Genomic DNA, 14,801 nt, shown 5'->3' on the forward strand with positions numbered 1-14,801 from the left:
TGTCTTCCTCTGAGTTTGTCTTGGTCTTCCCTGCCACCATAGTAGCTTTTTACGGTCAAATTTGTTGTTGTCACTTGCTCATTTTTCAGGCCTATTTCTTGACTTTGAATTTTATATTAAAGTTAGGCTCTGCTCACCTTAGAGTAGGGAGACACTGCCCCAAGCTTCAGGTTTTTTTGTACTGCTGTTTTCAGTTAGTTCTAAGGGTCATCAAGTTTTTGGTGTTTTCAAGGTGGCATGATTTGGGGAGAATTATGGTCACTATTCTTCTGGTCTTTCTTTATTCTAGAAGGACCCCTCAAGTGCAAGTGCTCCTCTTTGCTTTGGAACTATGACTAGGACCCCTGCTCTCTTGTGACAGACCACAAGTGCTCTTCTTTTCCTTGAAACCGTGTCTCAGAACTGGCATGGGCAATACAGTTGCCAAGCAGCACCAGCTGTACCCAGTGCCAGCAACAGGTCCAGAAACCTAACCAGTTGTCCAACCCCATTACTATCTATGGGCTGGAGGCTGCTGCCACTGTTGTCTCTGCTGTTTGTGTGGAGTCTGGACAGGTCTCTAGCCCTGTAACAGCAAGGACCCTGGCATACACAGGAGGGCCTGCTACACAGGTTCTTAGATCTGCCTTTCTAAAAGGAAAGCAATTTTTGATGGGGTCAACAATCACTCTAATGAAGTACATATATCATTCACTCAGTTCAGGGGAAAAAGTCAGCACCCTGACCGTCAGAGAAAATACAAACAGAGAAATAAAGACCAAAAACAGACAGGGCTTCCAACTGTCTTACCATAAGCAATACATACATCACAGATCAACAGACAGATTCATTGCATAGTGACCATTACATACAAACATAGTTCCCAGAGAGAGAAGCACCAGCACCTGGGTTTTCAAAGCTGGGCAACTCCTTATCCAGGTCCATTAATAGGTGGGGAAGATCTTTCACTCTCATTAACATAATTAACATTACAACCCCACAGTCACAGACTTCTGCCAACCTCTTAAGGTTTTTTAGGCAGGAAAAATGTCTCACCCTAACCTTTTGTTGGCTCTACCACTCCAAAATTTGGTTTGAGGTGTTATTTTAAAGTTGTTTAGAGGGGAACGTTGAGGGAGTTCAGCTAGATAGCTACCCTTCATCCACTATCTTGGCTTCCCATATCAAACTTAAAAGTGTGTTGTCGGTGCATTTCTTTGAGAGCGGGTTGTTAAATATTTAATGGCACACCACTGCCCTCAGGGACAGGGTCATCTCGCTTGCTTGTATTTATATCTTTGGCACTTTCCACAATGACTGACATAATAAGCATTTCATTATTTTTCATTCATTTATTCACTGATTCCTCCTACTCTTAATACGTCTAATACATCTTTCACACCAATTAATTCTCCTTGTACCTTTCTGATGATATTACTTATCAATTCAGAACCTTCAATAACTCTTTATTACCTGTGAATTATAATCCAAACTATTTAACCTGACATTTAAGGACCTCCTATCTATCTAGTCCTAATCTTTCCAACTTTATTCCCATATTCCTCTACATCCACTCTACACCCCAATCAAAGTGGACTACTAACTACTCCCCACAGATGCTCCCAACATTTCTGACTCCACACCTTTGCCCATATAATTTGCCTCTCCTTACATACCTATTGAAATTCTATCAACCTATGATTTCCCAATAAGTAGATGTGTGTGTGGACTGCACCACTCTTTTAGGTATTCTTCATATACCTAACTCCTTTCCCCATCTATGTACTCTGTATTGGCTTCTCCCCATACCTGGAATGCTTCTCCTCTTTACCTTCTCTTCTTGTTACCACCTCCTGTATATAAAAGGCTGAACCTCTGAGATTACCTGGTATTGTTGTTTAGTCATTTTTTAGTAGTATCACCATTTGTGACACCATTTGGGGTTTTCTTGGCAAAGATACTGGAATGGCTTGCCATCATACTTCTTCAATTCATTTTATAGAAGAGGAAAGTGAGGCAAAAAGGGTTAAATGACTTGCCCAGAGTCACACAGCTACTAAGTGTCTGAGGTCAGATTTGACTTCAGGTTTTCCTGACTCCAGGCCCACTGCTCTATCCACTATATCCAAAAGAAGTTGCCTAGGCGCTTACAAAATGCTGAGCACCATATTAAACAGAAGATATAACCAGAAGTGGGACAAGTCTCTTTTCCCAAGGAAATTACATTCTCACTGAGGAAGATAACACATAGTAAGGAGCTGGAAGGTGGGTGGGAAGTCCATCCATCTAGCTGCATGGTTTATAGATAACCAGGAAATGAGGTGGAGGTTTGGACCCAGGCAAGGTAAGGTAAAGATCATCTATCAGAGCCCATGGATGTTCCTGAGTCAGAGTCCAAGTTTTCAGTGTAGAGAAAGCAGGGGATAATGTCCAGGGAGCAGGCAAATCTACTTCCTATGTGTCTTATCTCTGCCTATATATGTACATGATGTACAAAGGAAGCTCTTTGAGGGCAAGGATTACTTTCACTTTGTTTTTACTTCTTTAGCACTTAACAACAGTGGTTGGGAGAGTCAGCACTGAATAAATGCTTGTTGACTGTGACAGAGCCAGGACCTAGACTCTACTGTACCATAATGGTACTTCCTCAGTACCATGAGACCCAAGTCACTGAATCTGAGACTCAGTTTTCTTTTATGTAAAATGGGATAACCCTTACATGAATAGGATTGTTTTGAGGCTAACAGGAAATAATACATATAAAGCACTTGGCAACCTTAGAGTACTATGTGTAACCTATTCCGATTAATGGCCAACTGTTGTGAAAAGATGTTAGTGAAGTAGTGTTGTGTAGTGGTCAGTGTGCCAATATGTTGTATACTGAACAAAAGGCTCTCAATGAATCTTAACCAGCTTACTGCGCCTATAACATGTTTAGATTTTTGGAGACAGAAGCAGGAGAGTTGAGTGAAATCAGAGATTCAGACCAAGAACAAGACTGTGGTTTTCATATGAGATTATGATCACCTCCAGGAGAGAGTTTCTTAGGCATCCAACTGTGGCAGAAACGGATAAAACCTGTGAACTATGGGTTTGGGAAATACTTGTCAGCAGAAAAAGATAATCTTAGTTCAAAGAAACAGAGTCATAAGGTTACATAAATGGATATCCTCAGGGTGGCAAGGACAGGATGAGCCTTACTGATTTCTTCTTGAAGAGAGTCTCTTCTGTTTTATAGAGATTCCTTGCCCCACCAGAATATTCTAATAAGACTAATCTCCGAGAAAGTCATTATCCCATTGGAATGGACCTGATGTTTAGCAACTCCTGAGACCCCTTGGATTGTTACATTCTCCCTCAAATCGCCTGATAAAGTTGGGCAAAACTATGTGTGTATCTCATTTTGCTATCCACTTGTCAACTACCCATCAGCTAATCCTAACTAAAACTTTTTTTTTTATTTTCTAGCCTTACCTCCTTATTGACTTCTAGTCCAATGAACCAAGGTGGAAGGATTTACTCTGTGGGAGCTCTTAGGGCCTATGTTGAGGAGGCTACTTTATGAGAAGAGCCCATAGTCAGGTTCTTTCTCCATTTTCCTTTCTCTCTTGAACAATTATAATGCTCAAAGACAAACAGCCTAGACCTGAGAGTGGAGGGTAACATCTTGCTAGTATCTTGCTTCCTCACTAGTGACTACTCTAGTGTCCCTTAGGAAGCAAGGGGGTATCCTTTACACACATGATAGGAGACTTTTCCAGTTTAAAAGGAGAAATCTGGGAAAATCATCTTTGGCAAACCATTATCCCCTCTGCTCCCTGCCCCACCACAAAATTGTGTTGGATATATATTTGGAGATTTGTAGAATCTCCACCTCTAGCTCTCCTCAGTCACTGGCTATACTTGAATGTATCCCATTGGAATACATATATTTTGTATAGGTTTTTTTCCTTTTCCTCCTATATGCTAATTTACCACAGTATTATGCATTTCTGACAAATGCAGGGATTAAAAGGGGTGGAAGAACTTGAGCAATGCTTTTCAATATAAGGAAAAATCCTACAAATTCAAATCAATGCCATCAATTCAAAGTGGTACCTCTTTAGGGTAGATGGTTTTAACGATGTGGTGCCAGAACATCTGGGTTTGAATCCTGACTCTACCACTAACAATTTGTATGACCTTGAATAAATCTTCTCCCTTCCCTGTTCATCAGCTTCCCCATCTTTAAAATAAATGGCATGGTTCTTTATAGCTGTAGGGCCTCTCCTAAACATTGTAAGAGAGTCTGAATGCTGGGAGTTGACTAAGATATGGCTTCCAGTCCTCTTCTCCAGTTTTACTTAACAGAATCAAACAGTGCTCAGTTAAGTTTGTACTCTTCTAAAAAAAGCATTTTGTTGTCCCCCCTCTCTCTGCCATCATTTTAGCTGTTGAACCTGAATCTTTCTGAATCACTCATTCTTCTTGACACAATCTAACCAGATGGAGAAGAAAGAAAACAAGGCGCATGAAAATATATGATAGAGTATAATTCAACCCTGGCATGTGATGAGCTAACTATTATTTAGCAGCTCTTAGCTTCTCTGTTTCTATGAAATATGGCAGGTGAACTCAGAACTATTACCAGAGAGCAGGCAGGGCAGCTCTGTTTAGAGGGGAAAGGCAAACAGAATCATGAGAAACAAAGTTGATTTTGGGAAGATGGGGTCAGGGCAGGAGGTGGCAAGAGCAAGAGAATGAGATGGCAGGGGTGGCGAGGGCAAAGGAGGGTGTCTGGTGCAAAGCCAGATAACTGCCTCTCTCCTCTAGCACAATACACAAACACATATTCACATGCATATGCACATCGTTTCTGGGAATAAGACAGTATCTGAGAAAGCAGCTTTGCTTTGATTAAGCATCATTTGGTAGGAGCATCAGATAAGTAGGTATTTTTATAGTGGAGCCAACAAGTTCACAAATGACCTGGACCTCTCAACCTTCAGGTGTTTCCCTTTAAGCTTTTTCTTCTATTTCCCTCATTTTCCCCAATGCTGTCCAGGACTCAAAACCTATGCTTGGTGGAGAGGAAGTTGTTAGTTTGCAAGGGAGGTTAGACTTAATTTTTAAATACTTTCATCAACGCTAACGTTGCTCGACAGGATTTAATTGCTAGGAAACTTAAAGATGAGTTTTAGTTCTCAGGAAAGGTTGGCACAAAACTAAAAAATGGATGTAATATATCTTCTTTCCCTTCTCCTAGCAATTTTCAGGGTAGAGAACTCTTTGCTGGTTCCCTAGTGCCCTCAATACTATCACCCTTCAAACCCACTTCACTTCTGATCTTCCTAGATAAAGGTATAGATCTTTTCTTTGCTTCCCTTCTCTCTTCCCACCCTCACTTAAAATTTTACTTATTTCCTCAGGCCTTTAGAACACCAACTTCCAGTTAATTTGATGAACTAACAATAACTAATGGATATCTTAATGTTTTGTGACAGAAGAAAACTAGGATTCTCCAAGGCTATGCCTGCAAAATAATCGCTATAACAAATTAAATTCAAGATGGAAAGGCTTTAAATGTGGGTCCCATCCATGTTTCACTTTGGGGATAGCCTAGGCAAATTTGGAGAGGCTTATTCCCAGGTTGGCCAAAAAGTAATGAATTTTTTGTCCACAGCAACTCTTAAAGACTACTCACTAAAAAGTGTAGAAGATGCAATTTAGCTTGGTTGGTGTATTCACCCCAATGAAATAATGAAATGAAATTCAGTTTTCCCTTCCTGTAGCCATTTGCCTCTTCGGGTCTTTTTTCCTCTTTTCACACAGAAGCCCATCTTCCATTTTTTTCCAAAGGAACACTGATGGATGACCAGGACAATGAACCCTTTGACCTCTTCTGCACTTTGAGCACCTCTTACTTTTTAAGCTATGGCAAAAGTGTGTAGCTCACTCTATACAAGTCATTCATACACAGTCTCTGCTTTCCATACTAAACAGAAAGGAATTCAGATTTTTCTGGAAGTCATGATGTATGTGTCCAACTGGTTAGGACTTTAAAAGCTTTTTTTATGGTCGACGGTTGTAACCTTTGAGAACCCAGAATTATTCCCACCAAGTAGGAATTAAGGAAGGACTGATAATAACTCAATTTACATGGTGCTTTAAAGTTTGCAAAGTCTTTTCCTTAACTATAGAGTAGTTAGGGTAGTGTAAGGGTTGTTTTTTTTCTTTTTTTCCAATTTTATAGATGTTCAATGACTTGGCCATAATTAGGTAGCTAGTCAGCACTATTCCACTGCATCTATCACAAAGGAGTAGGCATGCAAGAGAAGTAATTTCTAAATATAAATTACTGAAGAGTATGAACAGGTCTGGATGAGGGACTTTGGATAGTCAGAGGATGGGCATTAGAAAGGCATACTGAGGTATAGGAGACAAATGGTACTTGTCAGGGTTTAGCTATAATTAAAATTCAGAATTAACTAGATTTATTTTCCTCTGTACTTAATTTTGATAGACAACTTTAAAAAAAAGTTGTCAGGTTTAAGTTAATCAAAGAACACTCTGTGATTGTGGAGTGCAGGTGGTCTCATGGGTGTCACTGGATATTTAGTCTAATCCTACCAACCATGGGCAATATGAATCCATATTCATTATCATGACTTACAGCAGGGGTGAGGAACCTGCAAACTCGAGGCCACATGTGGTCCTCTATGTCCCTTTGAATCCAAACTTCACAGAACAAATCCCCTCAATAAAAGGATTTCTTTGGTAATTAAATAGAACATCAGTCCTATTTATTAGAGTCTATGAAAGGTAGGGAAATGGGTTTTTAAAAAACTAACAACTTGGAAAGAGAAACAAAAAAGGATTTTGACTTAATTCTCATCACCAGGAAATTATTTTTAAAATTAACAATTTCATTTCTTTCAATTAATAAGCATTTATTTCTCTTCCTTTCTCCTCCCCTTCTTTCCCCTTTTCCATCAATTAAAAAAAGAAAATCCTTTTAACAAATATACATAGTTAGGCAAAGCAAATTCTCTCATTGGCCATGTCCAAAAATGTGTGTCACTCAGCATCTTGAGTCCATTACCTCTGCGTCAGGAAGTGTGTAGCATGCTTCATCTTCAGTCCTTTGAAAACAAGGCTTGTCTTTGATCAGATTCTCTCGTCTTTCAAAGTAGTTTTTCTTTACAATGTTGTTTGGTGTAAATCATTTTGATTCTGCTAAAATCACTCTGTATCAGTTCATACCAGTCTTCCCAGTTTTCTTATGGTGCAAAGCGTTGCATAATTTGTAATCGTTCTCTGTTAGATGAGCAAGCAAACAGGGGATTCAGTTCACCAGAATTCTACAATCCCTCAACGTTTCAGATTGCACGCGGTGGCATGGGGTGGTAGAAGGTGGGCTAGACCCATCATCAGAAAAGACTAGAATTTAAACCTCTTATTGGTATGCTTTATCAGCTGTTCCTTATATCATTTACATATCTCCAAAAAGGGATACCCTGACAGGGCTTAAAAGCCCCCAATGCCAGCAGTCACTCTAGTAACTGTAGGGAGTGACTCTTGCATTGATAGTAGTTTAGGAATGAATGGAATAATTCTCCTATGCAGTAGACCAAGATATAGAGAGTCCTAAATCTTTAGACAACATCCCCAAATTCTTGGTGTTTCGTGACCACCTCCCTGACCAATCACAGCAATAGGAAGTCAGGGTGCTGATCGGCTAGGTGGGGGAGAGGAGAAGGGAATAAGCATTTACCAAGTGCCTATTACTGGTCAGGTACTATGCTTAGTGCTTTTTACAAACACCTTCTCCTTTGAGCTTCAGACCAACCCTTTAAGGTAAGTACTATTATTGCAAACAGATTTGTGACTTACCCAGGATCACACAGGTAATGAGTGTCTAGGGTCAGATTTGAAGTTGGGTCTTCCTAACTTCAGGCCTAGTACTCTATCCACCTACCATTTAACTGCCTAGTACTAGAGTACTCTCTAATACAAGAGTACTAGACAGTCAGGAAGACCTCGGTTCAAATTCTGCCTTACAAGCTAGGTGGCACAGTAGATAGAGTACAGGGCCTAGAGTCAGGAAGACCTGAATTCAAATCTAGCCTGAGACATTTGATCCTGTGTAAGTTATTTAATCCTGTTGACTTCAGTTTTCTCATCTGTAAAATGAGCTGGAGAAGGAAATGGCAAACCACTCAAGTATCTTTGCCAAGAAAATCCCAGACAAAGAGTTGGGAAACAACTGAAAAAATGACTGAGTGACAAAAGGCTATATAACTATGTGCAAGTCATTTAACATCTGTGGGCCTCAGTTTTCTCATCTGTGAAAAGGGTACAATGAATGAAAATTGTTAAACAGTATACGTTAACTACAACATATGGCTAATCTCTTTTACCACTAGAATAAATAGGCATTTATTAAATACCTACTGTGTTCTAGGCACTGTAGATACAAAACCAAAAATGAAAAGTCCCAAATAAGTAAATACAAGTAAATTTGAGGTGGGTGGCCATTAGCACCAGGGCAAGAGGAGAAAATTATGAAAGGCCTTGGTTGCAGGTAAGCTGCGCGAATGTTGTGTATAAGGAATAGTACCAGCCCCTCTGGCTGGACTAAGTGTGTATAAAGGGAAGTAATATGTAATAAACCTAGAAAAGGAAGCTAGGAGTTGGCATTTTATTCTGGAAGCAGTAGGGGGCCCACTGCTGAATAACATGGTTACACCTATGCCTTAGGAGTATCACTTTGTCAGCTATTTATGGAGGATGGACTGAAGGGAGAAATTTGAGGCAGGAAACCAAACAGGAAGCTATTACATTAGTCCAGGTGCGATGTGCTAAGGATCAGAAGTAAAATAGTGACTATCAATGGAAGGGGGCAGATGTGACATATGTTGTGGGATAGAATCAAGACTTAGCAACTGATCAGTTATGGGGCATTAAGAAAGAGTTAAAAGAGTTGAGAATGTCTTTGAGGTTACAGATCTATGTGATTGGAAGGATGGTGGTATCTTTGACAGAAATGGGGAAGTTCATTTTTAAAACTTTTCATTTTTAGTTTTCAACATTCATTTTTATAAGAGTTTGAGTTTCAAAAATTTTTCCCTTCCCTTTCCTCCTCCCTCCCAAAGACAGCATACAATCTGACATCGGCTATATATGCACAATCACATTAAACATATTTCCACACTAGTCATGTTGTGTAAGAATCAAAACTAAAAGGAAAAACCACAAGAAAGAAAAAATAAAGAGAAAACAGTATGTTTCAATCTGCATTCAGACTCCATAGTTCTTTCTCCGGATGTGAATAGCATTTTCCATTATAAGTCCCTTGGAATTGTCTTAGATCATTGCTGAGAAGAGCTAAGTCTGTCAGAGTTGATCCTTACACAACGTTGCTGTTACTGCGTACAGTGTTCTCCTGGTTTTGCTCACTTTACTCAGCATCAGTTCATGTAAAATTTTCCAAGTTTTTCTGAAATCTGCCTGCTCATCAAGAAATGGGGAAGTTCAGAAAAGGGATGAGTATGGGTGGAAAGATGAGTCCACTTTTGGATATGTCAATTTTGAGTGACCTATGTGACATCCGTTTCGAAATGTTCAATAGGTAGATGATGGAATTCGAGCTTAGCAGAAAAGACTAGGGTTGGATATATAAATCTGTAAGCTATCTGCAGAATTGAAGACATGACAGCTGATGAGATCACTAAGACACAAGGTACATAGAGAGAGGCCAGAGGGCCCAGAACAGGGCTTTGGGGTAACCTCTACAGGTGCGGGGTGGTGTGGAACATGCATGATGATGTAGCAAAATAGAAGAGTGGCCAGACAGGTAGAACCAAGACAGCAGTATCACAAAAACCCAGAAAGGAGAGAATATCCAGAGAGGAGTGTTAAATAGCATCAAATGCTTTTGAGAAGCCTAGATAAATGAGAAATGAGAAAATGACATTTGATCGGGTAAAGTTCACTGATAACTTTGGAGACAGTTTAGTGAAATGATGAAGCTGGAAGCCACATTCTGAGAAGCTGGGGAGAGGGGAGGAAGTGAAAACAGTGAATGGAAACAGCATTTTTAGGAGTCTGGTTGACAGATACGGGAGGGAAAAAATAATTTGAGGACATAGTAAAGTATTTAATTATGGAGATCTGAGCATGTTTGCAGGCAGCAGGAAATCCAGTAGACAGGACAGAAAGTGAAGATTAGAGAAGGGGCATAATTGCAAGGATAATCTACTAGAGATGGGGTCAAGCGTATAAACTGAGGCAAAGTTAGTCTTGGCAATAAGAGTGGTCTCTTCATTAGAAACTGGAATAAAGAAGGGGAGAAAATGGTGTGCAAAGTAGGGGAGAAGAGGAAGCTAACGGCATATGGCCTCTATATTCACAACAAAGCATATTGATGTATGCATCAATACTCTTTGTTGGGGGGGAGGGGTTGGGGGAGACTGGCTTAAGAAAAAGAGAGACTTAAACTGGAAAGTTAATTAAGTGTAAAAAAGATAGCCTTGCTGCAACGAGAGCATAGCTGAAATTAGAGAAATACAAATTTGTAAAAAGCCTGGACAGAATGTGGTGCGATTTCTTTCAGCTCTGTTCAGAATCATGAGGGGTAGCAGAGGGCACAGACAGTGACAATAATCTGGGGTTGGGATCTGGCAGGAAGTAGTGATGGAGCCAGTTTTAAGAACTGGGAATGGCATACAGTCAAACTAGATTAGAAAGGGAGGAAAGGAAAGCCAGAGCAGAAGGGATGATAACCTAAGAGAGAGAACTGAGGCGTGGTGGAACTGGAGATCATGGTGAGGATGAAGAACAGATTTAGGAATGAGGCACAAGGAAAGATGAACTGATAGCACATTCAGATAAAGGAAATTCAGAACTAGAATTCTGGAATTCAACCTATAATGAGACAATCAAGGGTGTCCCAATTTCTGAATGTGTCTGAAGTTGAATGAAGGTTATGAGTCTGGAGGATGAACTGGAAAACCAGTACGTTTGAAATAAAAATCAAAATGTATCTTAAAGTCTCATAATGGTTAGGATAGACAAGAAAAGTGAGCTAACTACCAATTTACTAAAAGAGGAGGAAAAATTGCCTGGAAGAAGTACAAATTTTAAAATAAAAAAGGTCAGTTTGCCTTTCCCAGACAGTACGGTTTTTCTGATCTCCCTTGAAGTCTGCTTGCTGCCTAGGCCTTATTCTGCTGGTTTCTCCCTCTCACTAGCTTTCATTTTTGTAAAATCAACTTATGCTAAAGAGGTAACCCGTGAATAAGTAGATGTCTGGCAAGAAATTATTTTTTGATTGCATGGATAATACAAGAGCAAACAGATTCTAAACCCTTCTCATTACAGTGATAACTCTGGACAAATTGTTCCTTTAACCTTCTTTATAATAAATATCAAAGCCATTTAATGTCCTATGATCATAAAAGGCACAAAAAATGAAAGTCAGACAAAAGCAAACATTTTGTGTATCTGAGAACTGGACTATGAATGCTTGGGATACCCTAGCTTTTTCTTGGTGGGGGGAAGAGGAGAACGAATTCAGTTTTAGACGTGGAAGATTGAAGGTCAAGAGAAAAAAGGCTGGAACTTAGCACAGAAATGAGAAATCTAATCCATGGGAACTGAGTTAATTGAGACAAGGACCCAGAAAAGACCTTTGGGGAACAAAGTAAATAGAGAAAATGTAGAAGTGAAGAGACTAGCATGCTTAGAAAGAGCTAATGCTTTCTAACAACCAGTGGAAGGTATCACAACAAAGATCCACTTTCATAAAAGACTAAGGGACAATGATGTTGGAAGTGATTTGAAAGGATATGACTTGACCTGCAGTATATACAAATCTATATAAAAACCATGCGACTCACTTCAAGGATATTTGAGTTTACTGGTGTAAGTAATCCTGCTACTAATGTAGACTACAACCCTTTTGACAGTCTTCAGGATTATTGCAAAGAAATGTGGCTGAAAGAGTTTATTAGCTGATCGGATTTATAGGGAGTGAGTTTCTGAGCTGGCCAAACTAACTTTTGGATAACAGATGAGATAATGAGCTAAACCATAACGAGGTATTTTTAGCAGTCTTCTGTTAAATCGCATAATGTCCCCCACCCAAAAGTGTACGCATATTTGTTTTTTCTATCTCATGTTGAAACATTCCAGTGAGTCTGGGGGTGGGAGGAAATTCAAAGATTAACTGTTTCAAATAGAGAGTGAGAACTGAGTAACCGCAAATTAATCCCTTTTCAAGTACAGGTGTGCAAACTGCTAGTCCAAGAAGGACACTTACCCAACTAGATTATATAAGTGTCCTCCATTTTCCCCTATGCCCATCTTATTCTGCCAAGCCAGTGAAAGCCCCTTGAGTCCATCAGCTTTTAGACATTCCTACACTAAGCTTTAACAAGGCATGACAAGATAGTTGTTTGCAAACATAATTGTTTAAGGAGCATGCTGCTTTCTGACGATCTTTGTGGCAGGAATCGCAAGGTCTAACCACTGCATTTAGGTACTAGTCACATATCCTCACACTTCCCATTTTACCGGCCTCGCCTCTTGTGTCTTTCTGGGAAACCTGTCATATTTTGATGTCGTAAAAACTAGATCTTCTCTAAGAACTTCCTAAGCTTTTCATATAAATGTGAACTTGATTTCTTAACTACTATTCCATCAGAGACTATCTGGCAAGAGAACCTAGATAAATTACTAAGCAGCTGTTCCAATAACCACTGAATTATCTTGTATTTAAGTAATGGAATCAAGGGAACCATTCAAATTCTTTAGTTTAGTATTGAATACTGAGAAGTGGCTAGACCTTGGAAATCTATGTTACATTGCACAAGTTCTTTTATTAGCTGTAATGAGACCATATCTCTAACAATCAGTAGGTGAACTGACCCTGAGGTTGAAGAGTTCCTATTGTTTCCTTTAGTTTTCTACATGACAGCACATTCACTCCTTCTAAATCAACGACAGATCTGATATGAAGGATGACACTGAAATTGTGTCCACTTGATGCCACAAAACTGCTTTCTAGAACACCAACTTGGTAGAAGAGCATCTGGGCCAGAAAACCATTTCATCTCTGCATGAAGCAATCTGCTGGAGTAGTTGGTTTGGTCTGTCACAGACGAGTGTATGTCTAAAGATGATGCTTGTTAGATTGGAATCAATAAATGGGTTACTGTGGAATGTCCTTGGAACCCAGTTATGATTAAAAAGGATTCTCATTTAGTGCAGGCATTTTCCAACTAGACTCAGATCTCCTCTGGTTCCTTGGGGTAGGCTGCACTCAAGTGAAGAATGAAAATGAAGGTAGTAATCCAGAGCAAGACCTGGAAGTTGGGTGCAAAGCTTTTCTCTTCTACTATTGCACTTTAAACTGAGCCAAAGTTCCTCAAGTGGACTAGATGAAATTGACTAGGATAAAGGTGCTAATGGACCCTTTGAAGAACCAGTATCACTATGGACTTCTTCTTCAATGGTGGGCTGCTATCTTTTCATCATGGAAACAATGACCACAGAGCTACAAAGGGCCTTACCCAACAACACGATACTTTTTATGGGCTAACGGAATGGTAGAAATAGAAACAGCTATAACTGTTCCCTAACAGCCCCTCTCAACTGAGATAATTTGTTTTGTGTCTCTCATACAAAAGGCCAATTTCCAACTTCATGCCTCAGTTCACACTATTCCCCTTAACTTGGAGTGTTTTTCCTGCTCACCAATTCATGCCAAAACCCTTCAAAACCAGGTTTAAAATCCAGCTACTTCGAAAGGTTTCCCTGAAAAACTATTCCTTTGTTCATGTCCCTTACATATATATTTTTTAAAGTTCTCTGTCATTTTAAGTCTCTGGGTATTTTAAGTGTTTGTTTACTTTGCTGCTCAAAGGTAAAAACCATGTGAGCCCTCTACTTTTCAATGCCCTATGCTACATGAAACTAGTGTTCTAATATTGTAGTCTATGAATGCTTGCTAAATAATTTGTTTCCAACATCTAGCAGCATTAGCAAGAGTATCTTTTAAACATAAAATTTAGTAGTTAGATTAAAATATTGCAAGAATTGTGATAATAAAAACAGCTTTAAAAATCAAGTCAATGTACAAAAGTTAATTTAAGCATGTTACAAGGGGCAACACATTACAGGACCAAGGGGAAGTCCTGAACAGACAAATCTAAGACAACTACTTCTCTAACAATGCCTTTGGCTTCAGGCACACAGTTATCAGTAAAATACAGATAAATAGGAATACACCAAAAAGAGTACTGATACTCATCTATGATTATAAGGATTTATCTACAAAGAGTCTTATTTATTACTAATAAAGGCAAGTTGTTTCCTGAAAGAAGTAGTAGAAACCCTGTCAATGGAGGGACCACTTTCCCTGTAACAGAAATCCTATTCTACAGAAAGATAATGGACTGTCAGGTTTGTTCCAAATCACTTTTCCATGACTACACAAAACTCAATATAGATCTGGGAATAATATGGTGCCACCCAGATTTTACTAGGTTATGGTTTCATATTCTAAGGAAACAGATACACTAAAAAGCTAAAAGAACAGAAGCCTTTAATAACACTGATATTACTGAATTAGTAAATTTGCTTTATAAGCAAGGCATGCTATATCAAGTTTTCTATCATGGGATTAGGTTTTTGGGAATAGAATTTTATCCATATGTGATATGAAGGATGACACTTAAATTGTGTCCACTTGGTGCCACTGTATGAAGACTGTATTAACTGATGGTGAAAGAGAGGGGCTTATAAAAGAATCTGGATTAGTGTACTTACATGCAATCAAC

General features: G+C 39.2%; 1 protein-coding gene across 1 annotated transcript in view; it reads right to left on the reverse strand.

Annotated features, from left to right (window-relative positions):
- Positions 1 to 4,504: 4,504 nt before the first annotated feature.
- Positions 4,505 to 14,801, reverse strand: part of UBE3C (ubiquitin protein ligase E3C) — a 176,909-nt gene continuing 166,612 nt past the window's right edge. The window contains exon 23 of the mRNA XM_072652095.1: positions 4,505 to 7,275. Within this exon, the coding sequence (XP_072508196.1) occupies positions 7,216 to 7,275 (60 nt within the window). The 3' untranslated portion in view covers positions 4,505 to 7,215. The remainder of the gene's footprint in view (positions 7,276 to 14,801) is intronic.

Source organism: Notamacropus eugenii, chromosome 3 (assembly GCF_028372415.1).
Source record: "Notamacropus eugenii isolate mMacEug1 chromosome 3, mMacEug1.pri_v2, whole genome shotgun sequence".
Lineage (NCBI taxonomy): Eukaryota > Metazoa > Chordata > Mammalia > Diprotodontia > Macropodidae > Notamacropus > Notamacropus eugenii.